The following is a 14406-nucleotide window of genomic DNA, read 5'->3' as shown; positions in this document are numbered from 1 at the left end:
CTCAAGGCTATTTGGGCTGAGCCATTCCAGGCCCCATGGGTAAAGGCTCAGGCACCAGGCTCATGCTGACCAACCACTCCTCCAAGTGTCTGTGCCGTGATGAGGCTCTTATGCCCTGTGCCTCGATTCTTTTCCCCTCATACAGGCCATCAGAATAGCAACTCACCTAGTTTTTCTTGGAGGTCCTGGGGTAGACCCAGGACAGGTTAAAGAGATTACACCACTTGGCTGGATTGGATGGATGGATGGGTATATGTCCCCCTGTATTTTGTCATTGGTCACCCATGCTGCTAAACTGATTTGTGGGACAAAGAATTGAACTGAACTGAATTGAATTAAATTGAACAGAATTGGATAGATGGATAGGTGGATATGAAACTACACTCGAGCGCCCTCCTTTCCATTTGTTTTCCTATAGCACTTCTCTGTGATGCATTATAGTAGGCACACAGTATTATGTGCAAAACCCATTATGTTGGTAATTGCAAGTCAGTCTGAGTGAGCGTGACAAATCCCTGCAATCAGTGCACATCAGCCTCTTAGTGTTTAATAGTTAGCCTTATTGTTATTTTTGTACCTTATAAGTTAAGACTGAGAGCATAATAAACTTGCTGCCACACACATATTCTCACCAAAGGGTTTCTCTGCATCTTAACTGCTTGTTTTTTATCGACTTTCTAAAAGCCAAACATATATTTAAAAGGGCCAAGCTCCCCCCATTACAGATCGACTGAAACAGCTTATCATCAGCTCTCCTTAATTTCTAACTAACGCGAGCAACGCGACACTTAACCCCTGTCAAATTTTCGACACAACACAACTCAATATGTGAGACATTTGTTGTGATGACACCTTCAAGCGGTACGGGAAAACAGCGTCAGTGTCATACTGTAGCAGCAGAGATTTGCTGCAGCTCATTTGGCCCAATTTGCATCAGAAGTAGCAGAGATAGGAACAAATTGTGACAGACAGTGCTCGGAGTTAGCAGAGCACACAGAGCTATAATTCAAACTGTGAGTTTAAAATAATGATCGTGACAGTAGAAAACATCAGTGATAGAAGACAGGAGCCATACGTAGACAAGTAGCAGTGACACAAAGATATCCACTGAGTGAGTCCATACACAGACACATACACAGACACACAAAACCAGGAGCAACACTTAAGTCCACTTAGAGCTAATGTCCTCCCACGACGACATGCTGACCTGCAGACTTACTGACATACTTACTCATTCACATGTGAACAATGTTCTGCTGAAAAACAAAAGACACACACACACACACACACACACACACACACACACACACACACACACACACACACACACACACACACACACACACACACACACACACACACACAGTCTGAGCTAAATCATGATGAATAACATTTCCTCTCCCCATTTACAAACTAGGAATTCTCAAGAGAAAATAGTTGTTTACTACTAATGGGCTTTTCTTTCTTGAGTGCAAACACACACACACACACACACACACACACACACACACACACACACACACACACACACAGGGCAGTCTAATTGCTCTTGTTTGACTTGTGTGGTTCCGTAGTTACAGTAGGGACATTATGTCATCCCTACTAATCTCTGAGCTTCCACTCATCATAACAAAATGACAACGGATGGTATATCGTGGTCATGTAAAGTTAGCGATGAAGGGTCCGCCATGAAGGTGCTTGGCGTTTCACAAGTTAATGCAAAAATTTCTCAGTTGACTACTACAGAGAGTAAGCTGTCACAGTATGTTGACATGAAACATGAGTAGCAGGAAGCCTTTACAGCGAGACAGCATGCATAATAAAGACACAGGAGCTAACTGACATGAAATGGAAATGCAGCCATATTTAAAGTGATTCGAACAACCTGTGGTTTCCCTGCCAAAAAGCTTTCTGTGAAAAGAGTCAGCAGCAGGACACTAAAGGCCAATCAGCTATCAATAATAAAGGCTTAAATGACTAAAAATAAAATGAAAACGTTTTCTCTTTTGAGGGCTAGCCAAACAAGCAAAGCAAATATCAGCTTATAGAAATTCGTTGAATCTGGAGGACAGAGGGGGTTTGTGAGGGGTGGAGAGTCTATAAATGGTGGAGGTAAGTGAGCAGTCAGCTTTATTTGTGTGTGCTGAAAAGTGAACGACGGAGTGTCCAAATGCAGCCATGTTCTGACGCAACTTTGCTTGGTTCATAAGTTCACTGGTTTTTCCTCTGTCGTGCTCTTCAAATATATCATTTCTGCACAACCAGGCCATGCTTTCTGTACTGTAGTAACACTAGTGATCCTACCATCCCCATCATCCCATCCTTCCTGCCTACTTGCTCACATTTTCCTTATTAGTTCTCTGGCATATATACCATTTTTACCTCACTTACATGTTACCATATTAATTGGCTATTGCTTGTTCATATTTGCCTTTGAGTCTTGTTTTTGCTTCAGCTGCTTTTGTAAGCTGTTACAAAAGATCTAGCTGGTTTATCTAGTCATGGTTTTCTGCATCTGTCATCATCAGTCGGAAATGTAATGCCAAAATAAATATATGACACTTCAAGGTAAAGGTAACATCTATTTTCTCAAATACTAAAACTTGACCTTAAACCTAAAACTTCCCCTATGACCTGTGACCTGTCGGTTATTACAAGGTTAAGATAAGTTGTCTACTGCCAGTTACATTCATGGTCACTTTTCCAGATACACCTAACCAACATGGTTGCTGGTGCCAGACAGATGAGTCTGAGAAAGTCATAAACTGTTGGTCTTTGGGGATTTTCCCACACAACCATCTCTAGGGTATACAGAGCTTCATGCCTCGTTGATGCCAGAGGTCAGAGGTCAATGACCAGACTGGTTTGAACTGATAGGAAGACAACAGTAATTCAAATAACAACTTGTTATAACCAAAGTATACAGAAGAGCATCTCTACAGCCGCAGAAGACCACACCGGGTGCCACTCTGTCAGCTAAAAACAGGAAATTGAGGCTACAGTTTGTACAGGCTCACCAAAATTGAACAAAAATGGGAAACACCTTGCCTGGTTTGATAACTTACGATTTCTGCTGCAACATTCGGATGGTAGGGTCTTAATTTGGTGTAAACATAATGTGGGGGATATTTTCTAATGAACACTTTGGGTCCATTAGTACCAAGTGAACATCATTTAAAAAAAAAAACAGCCTACCTGAGGATTGTTGCTGAACATGCCCATCCCTTTATGATGACAGTATGCACCAAGTCACAAAGCTCAAATAATTTCAAATTGGTTTATTGAACATTACACTGAGTTCACTGTACCCAAGTATCACAGTCACCAGATCCCAGTCCAATAAAGCACCATTAGGAGATTCATATCATGGATGTGCTGCTTGCCAATGTGCAGGAACTGTGTCATGCTAGACCAACGTTTCTGAGGAGGATTTCCATCACCTTGTTCAATCTATGTCACAAAGAATTAAGGTAGTTCTGAAGGGAAAAGGGGGCCACACCAGGTTTTTTAACGTACAGATGTGAAAGTTGTATCATAAAATAAAGTGCAACCAAATAAAGATTACTGATTATTTCAAGACAGTCCATATCAGGTGTATCTGGAAAAATCTACTACTGCTGCTACCGAAGAAACACGCGTGTGGTTATTTGCATAGAGAGATCCAGTCTCACTTCCTTTGGGAACTGCCGTGTAACCTGTCACTTTTGCAATATTCCTCATGTGCACTTTCTAAGATCCTGGTCTTTTAGAAAAGAAGGAAGTGTCATCATCAGCGCCATGTCAAACCGTTTGATTTCATTATGAGAAGACAATAATCTCATTACGATGGCACTGTTGACAAATGAAAACTTCATACATTTGTAATGAGATGTAGGGACTCTGGTTTTGGCAGCTCCGCATGTCTCTGCATACAATTTTGAGCCAGTGTAGATTTTTCTTCCGTGCCTTTATTTTCTTTACATCCGTGTATGCCTTCTTTTGTTACTCTTTGTTGCAGATCTGTTTTTCCATTTTTTCTATTCAATCTTTTGTATCATCCACTGATTATTTGCCTGTATTGATTTTTTTCCTTCTCTCTTTCTTTCTCCTTAACCCATATCTGGTCTTTATAACCAAACTATATTCTTTTATGCTTTCCCCTCTAACCCCTTCTGTTTCATTTGTTCCTGCCCTCCCATCAACAGAGAGCTCAGTGGAAGTTGCATTATTGATAGGCATCTCTGTCTGTGGCATCTGCTCCTTCTCTCACTACTCTCTTTTCTCCCCCTCTCTCCCTCATTCCATGTGTGCCTGGCCTGATGCAGCTTGGCAGGTACTTAGGCCAACATCAATCTTTCATGCAAACACCACACACACACACACACACACACACACACACACACACACACACACACACACACACACACACACATACAAAGTGTGCATATTCACAAACAGCAGCCCTCTCAAAATGTTTGTGCACAGGGCGCATAGGAACAGAGGGTGGCAAAGGGAAAGAGTAGTGTAAAAATAACTTTTCCTCCCCTTGCCCTCTTTCTCGCCTCTGCGATCCTCAATCCAGAGGAGGCTCAGAGAAACGCTACACTCCCACGAAACCCTGATTTAGTCTCATCATAGCAATGCTTCCAAAATAAATAAAAGAGACAGTACAAAACCTGCGTCACAGGTGACACGACGAGTAAAACGACCGGTGAAGAGGGCTCCCCGCAGAACAACAAAACCTCTACAGAAGTCTCACACTCTTCTAAAAAAACAGTTGCATTTCATTTCTACTTGTGCAGGTGCATGCCGTGAATTCTAACAGTGGAAGTAAGACCAAATCATCAAGTGAAGACGGTGACCTACTTTTCAGCATATCTAATGTTTCTCTGTTTCACTGAGCTTAGCCTGTTCATTGTCAGCTATAATCTCTCAACAGGTTAGATCTGCAGACAGACAGGAAGACATGGGGCAGAAATCAAGACAGCGCGAACAGCGTGGGATGCCAGTGGACCTGTCAGAGTGGCAACAGGAGCAAATAGAAAGCCTCTGTAATGGTTATCTAAAGGTGCTGACACCTGTTTGTTGCACTGAGCTAGCACACGTCACCAAAACACTAGGAAGTACACGTGTGTGGAGGGACAGCACTGCGTTTGCATAAGACACAGGCATAATCTTCTGTTTGAATGGCAGCGTCAGTGCATATGCTATAAATGAACATAATCACATAATGTCGCCTACTGGAGTGAAACAGCCACAGCTGTCACTTTCTTTCTTTGGTGCACGAGTGTGTGTGTGTCTGTGTCAGCTTTTGAATTATGCAGCAATGTCAGGTAAACCTGGTGGCGTGGCAAGAGACGGCTGCACTGAGCTTTTGCTCATGTTGAGAGCAAAGGGCTGTTTTTTTGTCATTGTTGTTTGTGTACATCATTCATTAGCATCTGTCAAATTCAAGTGCCTTGGATTTGCTAAAATGGATGGAAAACAGCATAATTAGCAATGCATCTTGAAACCAAGCTGCAAAGCAGCATAGCAAATCCATATATTTAGATTTGCCACTGTCATGGTTCTGATTTGGTTCAGTGTCCTGAATCATATTTGGAAATTACTGAGACGAGTCTGGACGTCTCACATCTGGATGACAACACATCCAGACCTTTGGAATGGAGTCCAAAGGTCTGGATGTGTTGTCATCTATCACTGCATTTATATTTATGGTTGTGCACTGAAATCTGAGACTCCTGTGTTCATGCCATTCTTGCCATTCTAACAGCACATGCACACACTAATACATTTATCCAAATATGTATCCAAGCAGAGAAGCCCAGACCTCCCTCTCCCCAGCCACCTCCTCCAGCTTATCCGGGGGAACACCAAGGAGTTCCCAGGCCAGCCGAGAGATATAATCTCTCCAGCGTGTGCTGGGTCTGCCCCGGGGCCTCCTCCCGGTGGGACATGCCCGGAAAACCTTGCCCAGGAGGCGCCCAGGGGGCATCCTTGTCAGACGCCCGAACCACCTCAACTGGCTCCTTTCGATGTGGAGGAGCAGCGGCTCTACTCTGAGCCCCTCCTGAATGGCCGAACTTCTCACCCTATCTCTAAGGGAGAGGCCAGCCACCCTTCGGAGGAAACCCATTTCCGCCGCTTGTATTCGCGATCTCGTTCTTTCGGTCACTACCCACAGCTCGTGACCATAGGTGAGGGTAGGGACGTAGATTGACCGGTAAATTGAGAGCTTCGCTTTTACGCTCAGTTCTCTCTTCACCACAACAGACCGGTACAGCGTCCGCATCACTGCAGTCGCTGCACCAATCCGTCTGTCGATCTCCCGCTCCCTTCTCCCATCACTCGTGAACAAGACCCCGAGATACTTAAACTCCTCCACTTGGGGCAGGGTCTCGTCCCTGACCCGGAGTGGGCACTCCACCCTTTTCCGGCTGAGGACCATGGCCTCAGATTTGGAGGTGCTGATTCTCATTCCCACTGCTTCACACTCGGCTGCGAACCGTTCCAAGGCGAGCTGGAGGCCATCACCTGATGAAGCCAACAGGACCACATCAGTGTACAAATATGTATGGACACTGGAATTCTTCAAATATGTAATGTGTGCTGTTAGCTTAATTTCGCCATTGCTAACAATATCTTGGAAGCCCAGTTATTTGAAAGGCAGCAGCTAAACTTAAAGAAGGGAGTTTAGCTGCTGCCCCAGTTTGTGATACTCTGTAGAAAACACCACATACTAACCATGATCAAACAATCCTTACTATACTATTATGAGAAACAGGTTACCGTGGTAACCTCTTCCATAATGAAAACAGCAAAGTTAAGGTGGTTGTTTGAAGAATTAAATTCTCGACCTAACCTAAAAATTATAATCAAAGAGTGCAAAACCCTAAATATGTCTAAACTCTAAAAATAAAGTTACATTTTTATCCAATTATCCTTTGAAGGTTGTGATTGCATCTTCAGGAATTCTCCTGGGGGCTTTTCTAGTAAGTATAGGTGCAGAGGGGAACATGGATTTGACTGACAAAGCAGCCTTAAGTCTTAATATTCTCTTTCCTACCGTGCTTCACTATATACTCGATGATCACTTAATTAGGTACACCTTGCTTTTACTGGGCTGGAGCCCCGTTGCCTTATTTTTTCATGGCATAGATACAACAACGTGCACACAGAGTTGCTGCAGATTTGTTCCACCACATCCTATTAGACTGATATCTGGTAACTGTACAATGAACTCGTTGTCATGTTCAAGAAACCAGTTTGAGATGATTTGAGTTTTGTGGCATGGTGCATTATCCTGCTGGAAGCAGCCATCAGAAGATGGGTAAAGTGTGGTCATAAAGGGATGGATATGGTCAGCAACAGTCCTCGGGTAGGCTGTGGTGTTGGTGCTCAGTTGGTGCTAACAGGCCCAAATTATGCCAGAAAAATGTCCTCCACACTATTACATCATTTTGGGTTGTTTACGCCAAATACTGACCATCTGAATGTTGCAACAGAAATCGAGAGTCATCAAACCAGGGAAGATTTTTCAAATTTTTGTCCAATTTTGTCAGGCCTGAGGAAACTGTACCCTCAGTTTCCTGTTCTTAGCTGACAGGAGTGGCACCCAGTGTGGCCTTCTGCTGCTGTAGCTCATCTGCTTCAAGGCTCCACATGTGCATCCAGAGATGCTCTTCTGCATATCTTGGATATAACGAGCCGTTATTTAAGTTACTCTTGCCGTCCTATGAGCTCAAAGCACTCTCACCATTCTCCTCTGACGTCTGGCAATAATAAAACATTTCCACCCAAAGAATTGGCACTCACTGGAGGATTCTCTGTAAACCATAGAGATGGTTGTGTGGGAAAAATCCCAGCAGATCAGCAGTTTCTAAAACACTCAGACCAACCTGTCTGGCATCAACAACCATACAACATTCAAACTGACTTAAATCACCTTTCTTTTCTGATCCTCACTTTGAACTTCATTGGGCTGTCTTGACTGTATCTCAATGCTTTGAGTTGTTGCCATGTGATTGGCTGCTACATTTGTCTTAAAGAGCAGCTTAATAGGTGTACTTAAAAAACTGGATGCCACTCAGTTGTAGCTGCTTAGACAGATGGATTACTGAACGGGGGAGGTTGCAGGCTGATGAGGCTCTCCAGCCAGTTTTATTTTCCTTAGAGGCTTGGCAGCATAATGATAATTCAATTCAAATCACCAATTTTCCAATTTGCTTTTGTCAAGAACATAAGTGGAACATAACCGCGCAAAAAGTATAGTATTTAAAATAATCTAAAGAAAACTAGCACCTTCCCGTGTGGGCTCATGAGCTACCTAAATGTTTTCCTAGCGAAAGCCAGAAAATGTCGACACTGAGTGATGATAAAATAAATAATCAAAAAAGCGGTTTAGCTATTCAGAAGAGGGAATGCTTTCCCATTTCTAGAGGTGATTCACAATAGTAATCAAGAGAAGCATCAAAACATCCTCCTGAGGTTCAAGTCTTTTTGAACTGTACTGCATTATTAAGTCCTGCTTTTACATGTCTGCCTAACAAAGACAACTAAAGTTTGTTTCATTGTATTTATTGTCTATCACTAATACACTCTCTTTGCACTCTCTATTTGTTAAAAGCTTTCAGCAGCCTAACTAAGTATGACCCAACCCAGCATACGTGGCCCCTGAAATCTGGAATTGGATTTTTATTACACAGAAGAAAGAAGGGTAGGGTGGGTTTGATGGATGGATACTTGGAGATAACGAGGGCTGGAAAGCGCTCGAGAAAGAGGATAAAGAAAACTTTAGGCAGTGGGGGAAATGCGACTTGGGAAGAAGGAAGAGAAGTAGGTGCTCGTAGACAGGTGCGATCAGATAGCTGCTGCTCGGCATAAAGATTCCGGCCTATAGTGAAGCCAATGAACCCGAGAGCCTTAATTTATGGCTCCATTCCCCTCAAGCTAGCACTCCGGCATAAGATTTTATAATACTGATGTAACATTACTACCTCGCCAAGGGCATCATAATCAAACCAGCTCTGATAGGAGGGGGGGAAGAAAAGAGGTGCAGAGAAGACAAGAAACAGCAACAGAGAAATCTTTCTGTCATTTCCTGGCTTTGTCCTAAGATAGACCATCACTCCTTAGATGGCCCTGTTCTTTTTCAATTACGCTGCGCTTCTACGTCTGTGCACAACCCAAACAGAGTCTGCTCATGGTCAAAGTCTGTCATTATTTCCTCCCCACCTCCTCTTCACTTCTCTGCTCTCTGTCTTCACTCCTGTCATTACCTTGTTTGTGCCTCCGCTCCTCGGTTCAGACTGTCAGTGTTTGCCTCCTTGATTTCCAATTCCGCCTCTCGTTACCCAGCTGGCTGTTAGTGCACTCCTTAACTCAAAGCTGTGGTAAAAAAGCGGCTAAGAATCTCACCCAGGATCTCTCATCCTCTTTTTTTTTTTCTTTTGTAACCCACCGCTGCTTGTTTTTCCATCTCCTTCTTTTTATTTGTGGTTTTATCCATGGTCAGCTGGCATTTATTGTACCATTCCCACTCTTACCTAACCTGTTATCTTCTCACAAACGATACCTGTACATGCATGCTACACTCTAATAGTGGAAGTCTTGCAAAAAAACCATTTAAGAAAAAAAAGAAAGAAAAAAAAGACAGCTTGAGTTTCATGTTACACCATCCAGTCACTGCATTACAGGAAGGAAATAAGACTGTGGACCGAATCGGTGCCGGATATTTGATGTATGCACATGGCGAAATGATAAGTCTGAGAGGTCAGTGATATTACACTGTTCTGCAAAATACTGTCTTTGTTATCTGGGCCGTATCATTTTAATTCCTCTCATATGACACTATGAGAACTGGGATTATGCATATGCCTCTAATATTCTTTATCATGCCTCTAAAGAATCATTGGGTTTATCATGCATGTTTGACCAAGGTATATTATTTTTTTGTTATCTGTCTGATGTCACACACACAAATCTTGAAATCAGCAATCATTCCAGCAATTTCTGGTGGCTTACTGCAGCTAGAGCCCGCTACTACAGTGTGAGAAAGTTACTGTATAAAATTGATTTTCAGCAGATCTGCTCTCCAAAGTGCAGTGCATACAAGATTTAACCTACTACCTATATCTTTACATCCACACTTTTTTTTTTTGGTCACCCACTTCTGTTTCCTCCTCTGTGTTTCCTCTCATTTGGTTGCCCTAACTGGAAACTATCACACTAGGCCAGTGAGCAAAAGTAGGTTAGTGGCCTTGATTTTCACTTTAGCAATATTCCATATCTGAGCATGGAAATCAAAGTTCACGCCAACGAATCTCAAACAGTGTCCTGCTTTTGAGCAGCAGGGCAGGCCAAGTAGGTCTCGGAAATACTAGGCAACCTTGGGCTCAAGTTTACTCAGGCAGGGATTTTAGAAGTTTTGGAAAAATGAATATAAAGTTAACTTGAAGTATTCAACCTCCATCGCTGTCTGCAGTTATTACAAAAAAGACAAAAATTTTAAAAGTCCTGCTTTGTCCCCTCCCGTGGAAGTGCCACAGCTATCTAGAATACTTCCCGACACCTGAGATCAACATCACTAATGTGCTCGCATGAGTGTTTCACAGGTTTGTGACTGCTAGAAGCTCAGAGTCCAAGCATGCTGCATGCAGGCTGTCCTAGTTTAAGCGGCAACACAAGTACTGCAACTGGGTTCTAGGAGTTGATTGTATAAAGCATACCAAATAATGCATCACAAATGAGTTCATGGATATAATACTAATTCTTAAAGCTGACATTGGTTTATAAAGCGAGGAAAACGTTTGCAGGATTGTATAACATAATCCACATGAGCATACAATCACATGAAGAGAAATTTTGCTGTAGTTTGCGACCTGTCACCACATACACGTTGAGCTTTAGACTCTGAGAAAACACACCTGGTGCTGGCAGGGAAAATGCAAGGAATATGTGGGAAAAAATCATTATGTTCTTGGAAATAGCTTTAAAGTCATATTCTAATATAAGCAAGGAGAGAAAACAGACTGTAATCTTACCACTGTTTTAAATTTCATATACACCTAGGGTGCATAATGACAGCTGGTAGACATGGCCCCATGTACTGTAACTGAAATAAAGTGCAATAAAAATAACTTGCAACTGGAAGATGATCAACTGTGCTTATTTACTAAAGTTCATTTGCACGTTTAGCACTTTGTTTGCTCTAATGCAGTAAAAACAAGTAGCAGACAGTCTGGTTGGCTTAGTTTAAAAAGAAAAAAAGAAAAAACAAAAGTGGGGGGTTCCAATGCACAGCAGAAGAGGAATAAAAATTTGCATTATAAAATATTTATGGATACAAGAGTTCCTGAAAAATGAATTACTATGGGGCTATGAGGGCAAATTTATTGAGCCTGTGTGAACCAAACATGGCCAGAAGTTTCTGTTTACTGAGCGTGATGTGAAATATTAGCTACAGTAAAGTAATGTGTTAATATTTAATACTTCATTAACAGACTTAGATGGTGGCAAAATAAATACAATAATAATAAATGGTATAAACTATACGAGCTGCCTACTATTGCCAAATTATAGGCACGAGGGGGGGACGCACAAAGTACAGAAGTAATGCAAAGACAGTTAATAATTACAAGCTAGAAGTATATCATTAACGAGCTACTTTTGTAAAAGGGTGCAAACAGGTCAGCATCTACCTGTGTTGCTTGACATTGACCATTAGAAATTCCATTATTAAACATTACAACAGTGAGATGTTTGAAAGGCAGATGTGTCTCTTTCAGGAAATGGATAAAATGCTTGTAGTCCTTCCCGCGACTGGGTTGTTGTAATGATTCTCACTGCATCACCTTAAATTTCCCAGCGTTTCCCAGTTAGCAGGAATACTTAATGCAATGGGATTCATCTTCAGGGGACCATGAACAACTGCTCTGCACTTAAGTGTAACGCAGTCTATCCAATACAATCCATCCAATATTTGTTAGGACATTTCTGAGTGTGAAACCGACCAATCAATGGCCCACTGACACTTTCATTGTTTAAGAGACCCCGCAAGTGTAGCTACTGGCCGAAGATCCACACCTTTGCTTTAAATGTATAAATCTTGACATTTGAAAATATGAGACACTCTCCCAGGTTAGCAACTAATCCAATTTTTGAGTGAACACCTACTCGACTGCACATGTTTGGCTAGGTATGTTTTCTCTGTAGAGTTTGAATAATCGTCATAATAAGAGGTGGAGCACTGACAGCCTGTTACATTTTTGGAGCAGATTCTTTAAAATTCCAAGATAGTGCATTGACTAAGAATGAAGAGCACTTTCTCGGAGTGAGTGCTCTTCCAGTTTTAATTAAGCCCTCAGCCAGCAGCCAGGGTTTGAAAAGTTTTTGTCTCCTCCGCCTCAAGAGCTCACATGATTCATTTTCATCTCCTCTATGCATGAAACGCGGTAACTATGTCACCTCTAGCCCTGACTTGACTATGAGAGGTCTGTTCTTAGAGCCTCTTAACTGTGAGGTGTGCCATGTGTTTTGCAATAGTTATTATTATGGTGAGGATTTAAATGTAACATGTCATTCCCACAATCTGTTACTGTAAATGCAGGGAACTTTGGTGAACTGACAGCTGAACATTTTTGGTCTAAAGAAATGGCTCCCCGGGTTATGATTTTATAACCACATGAAGGTGAGGGTGTGCATGCGTAGGCAAGTGTGCGTAAATGTGTGCACACACGTGTAGAAATGTGATGGCTTGAGCAAGATGCAAGCAGTTCTCCTCTGTATTTGTTTGAATTCACAAGCATCTGTTCACATGACACGCCGTGTTATTCTTATCGTGTTATCTGGTCCCTTCCTTTTTACCGCTGTGACAAATATCCATTACTGCATGTCTCATATTTGGAGACCATAGTGTATCTTAATGGTTCTATTACTGTATTTACTGTGGTCGCTGGCAACTGTTCGCCCACATGCTACAGTATCTGCATTGTCTCACCCACTCACAAAGGGTTTAGGTGCTGGTGGGAAGGTGGAGAGCCTACACTTTTGAGTAGATAACAATAAAGCTGCTTAAACACACACACACACACACACACACACACACACACACACACACACACACACACACACACACACACACACACACACACACACACAGTTCAACCCCATAAGGTTTCACTTTGATTTTCCTTTTTTCAGGAATAAACTCCTGACACAACTTCCTATACATATTTACATTACAGGGAGGCTGGGTATTTCCGGTACCTGTGCGCAGCACAGACCTGACATGTATAGCCTGTTGTGTCACACTGTGGTTTAGAAAATGAATGGCAATAAGAAAATAGCACAGACTCGAGGGCACGATACGGTCCACAAGTGTCACCCTCCACCCTATAGCAATTAACTGCGCTAATACCGGCAAGGTTCTTGAATGAGGTGGTCCGTGGATGGCAGCTTCTCCACCACTATCTACAGCTATGGATCCACATACCTAATAATCGCCTGTAAAATAGCTCTATATATGGAAAGAAAAAAATATGTTTGATCGCCTTTCCACCCCCCTCACCGTCTCACCTGCTCGTTCCTTGCAAGCTCCTTCTCCAGTTGTCGGTGTTTGTTGTGCCACACCAGATAGTGGATAGGATAACGACTCTTCTCCGGAGTTTTCTTAGCAGAAATCATCCTCGGATCATAGTTTGCCTCCTCCTCCTCTTTCTTCACTGTGGATCGCAAGAATACTTTGTCACAGATTTACGCTATACAATTAATCCTATCATCCTGCATCGGCGGTGATGCCCAAAGGCGTGTAGGGGCAACCTTACGCGTCAGAAACAGTGAATGGCTCCCTGCTCGCTCTGCTTAGAATAAACGCCAAAGCCCCATGAAATCATTTAGAAATAAAGATAAGGGGGAAAAAGCCCTCCCTTGATTGTGTCAGTAGATTGGGTTACACCTTTATTCCTTATCCACCCGTTCCTCCTCCTCTCGCTTTCTCTTCCTCGCTCTCTTTCTCCCCTGCCTACTCTAACGCGTCTATCCTCCTCCTCTCCTCCCATCCGGTGGTGACTGAGAAAGATGCATTGACAAGCTGCAATGAAATGGGCGCATACTCAGCCAATCCGCTGTCAGGACTCTGATAAAACACATGCCTTGTGAAAAAGAAAAAGAAATCGAAATGATGCGTTTTAAAGTGAACCAGGCCCACATAACATAGGAGTGGTATAAAGGAGGTGTGGGCGTACTGTGGAGAAGGCTGGGGAGCGCACGACATGACAGCAAAAGACAAAATTCATCAAAGTTGAAATGAAAGCCTACCTTCTTGATTTTTTTCAGTTCCTCTACTCTTATTCTGCGTTATTCACACCAGATTTTCCTGTCGACACGACAGAAAAATGAAACAGATAAATCCAATAAATCAATAGCACT

At 42.5% G+C, this 14406-nt stretch overlaps 1 protein-coding gene across 4 annotated transcripts in view; it reads right to left on the bottom strand.

The window, feature by feature from the left end:
* Positions 1-14398, bottom strand: part of ankrd13b (ankyrin repeat domain 13B) — a 41098-nt gene extending 26700 nt beyond the window's left edge. For 2 of the 4 annotated variants that reach the window (XM_063492453.1, XM_063492454.1), the window contains exon 1: positions 13555-14031. In XM_063492453.1, the coding sequence (XP_063348523.1) occupies positions 13555-13662 (108 nt within the window). In that variant the 5' untranslated portion in view covers positions 13663-14031. Of the gene's footprint in view, positions 1-13554; positions 14032-14295 lie in introns of those variants that run through there. The other 2 variants (XM_063492451.1, XM_063492452.1) reach the window with 2 other exon arrangements.
* Between the last annotated feature and the right edge of the window lie 8 nt (positions 14399-14406).

This window comes from Pelmatolapia mariae, linkage group LG14 (genome assembly GCF_036321145.2).
Source record: "Pelmatolapia mariae isolate MD_Pm_ZW linkage group LG14, Pm_UMD_F_2, whole genome shotgun sequence".
Taxonomy (NCBI): domain Eukaryota; kingdom Metazoa; phylum Chordata; class Actinopteri; order Cichliformes; family Cichlidae; genus Pelmatolapia; species Pelmatolapia mariae.
The sequence above is the reverse complement of the archived record's forward strand: the minus strand, read 5'-3'. Positions and strand labels throughout refer to the sequence as shown.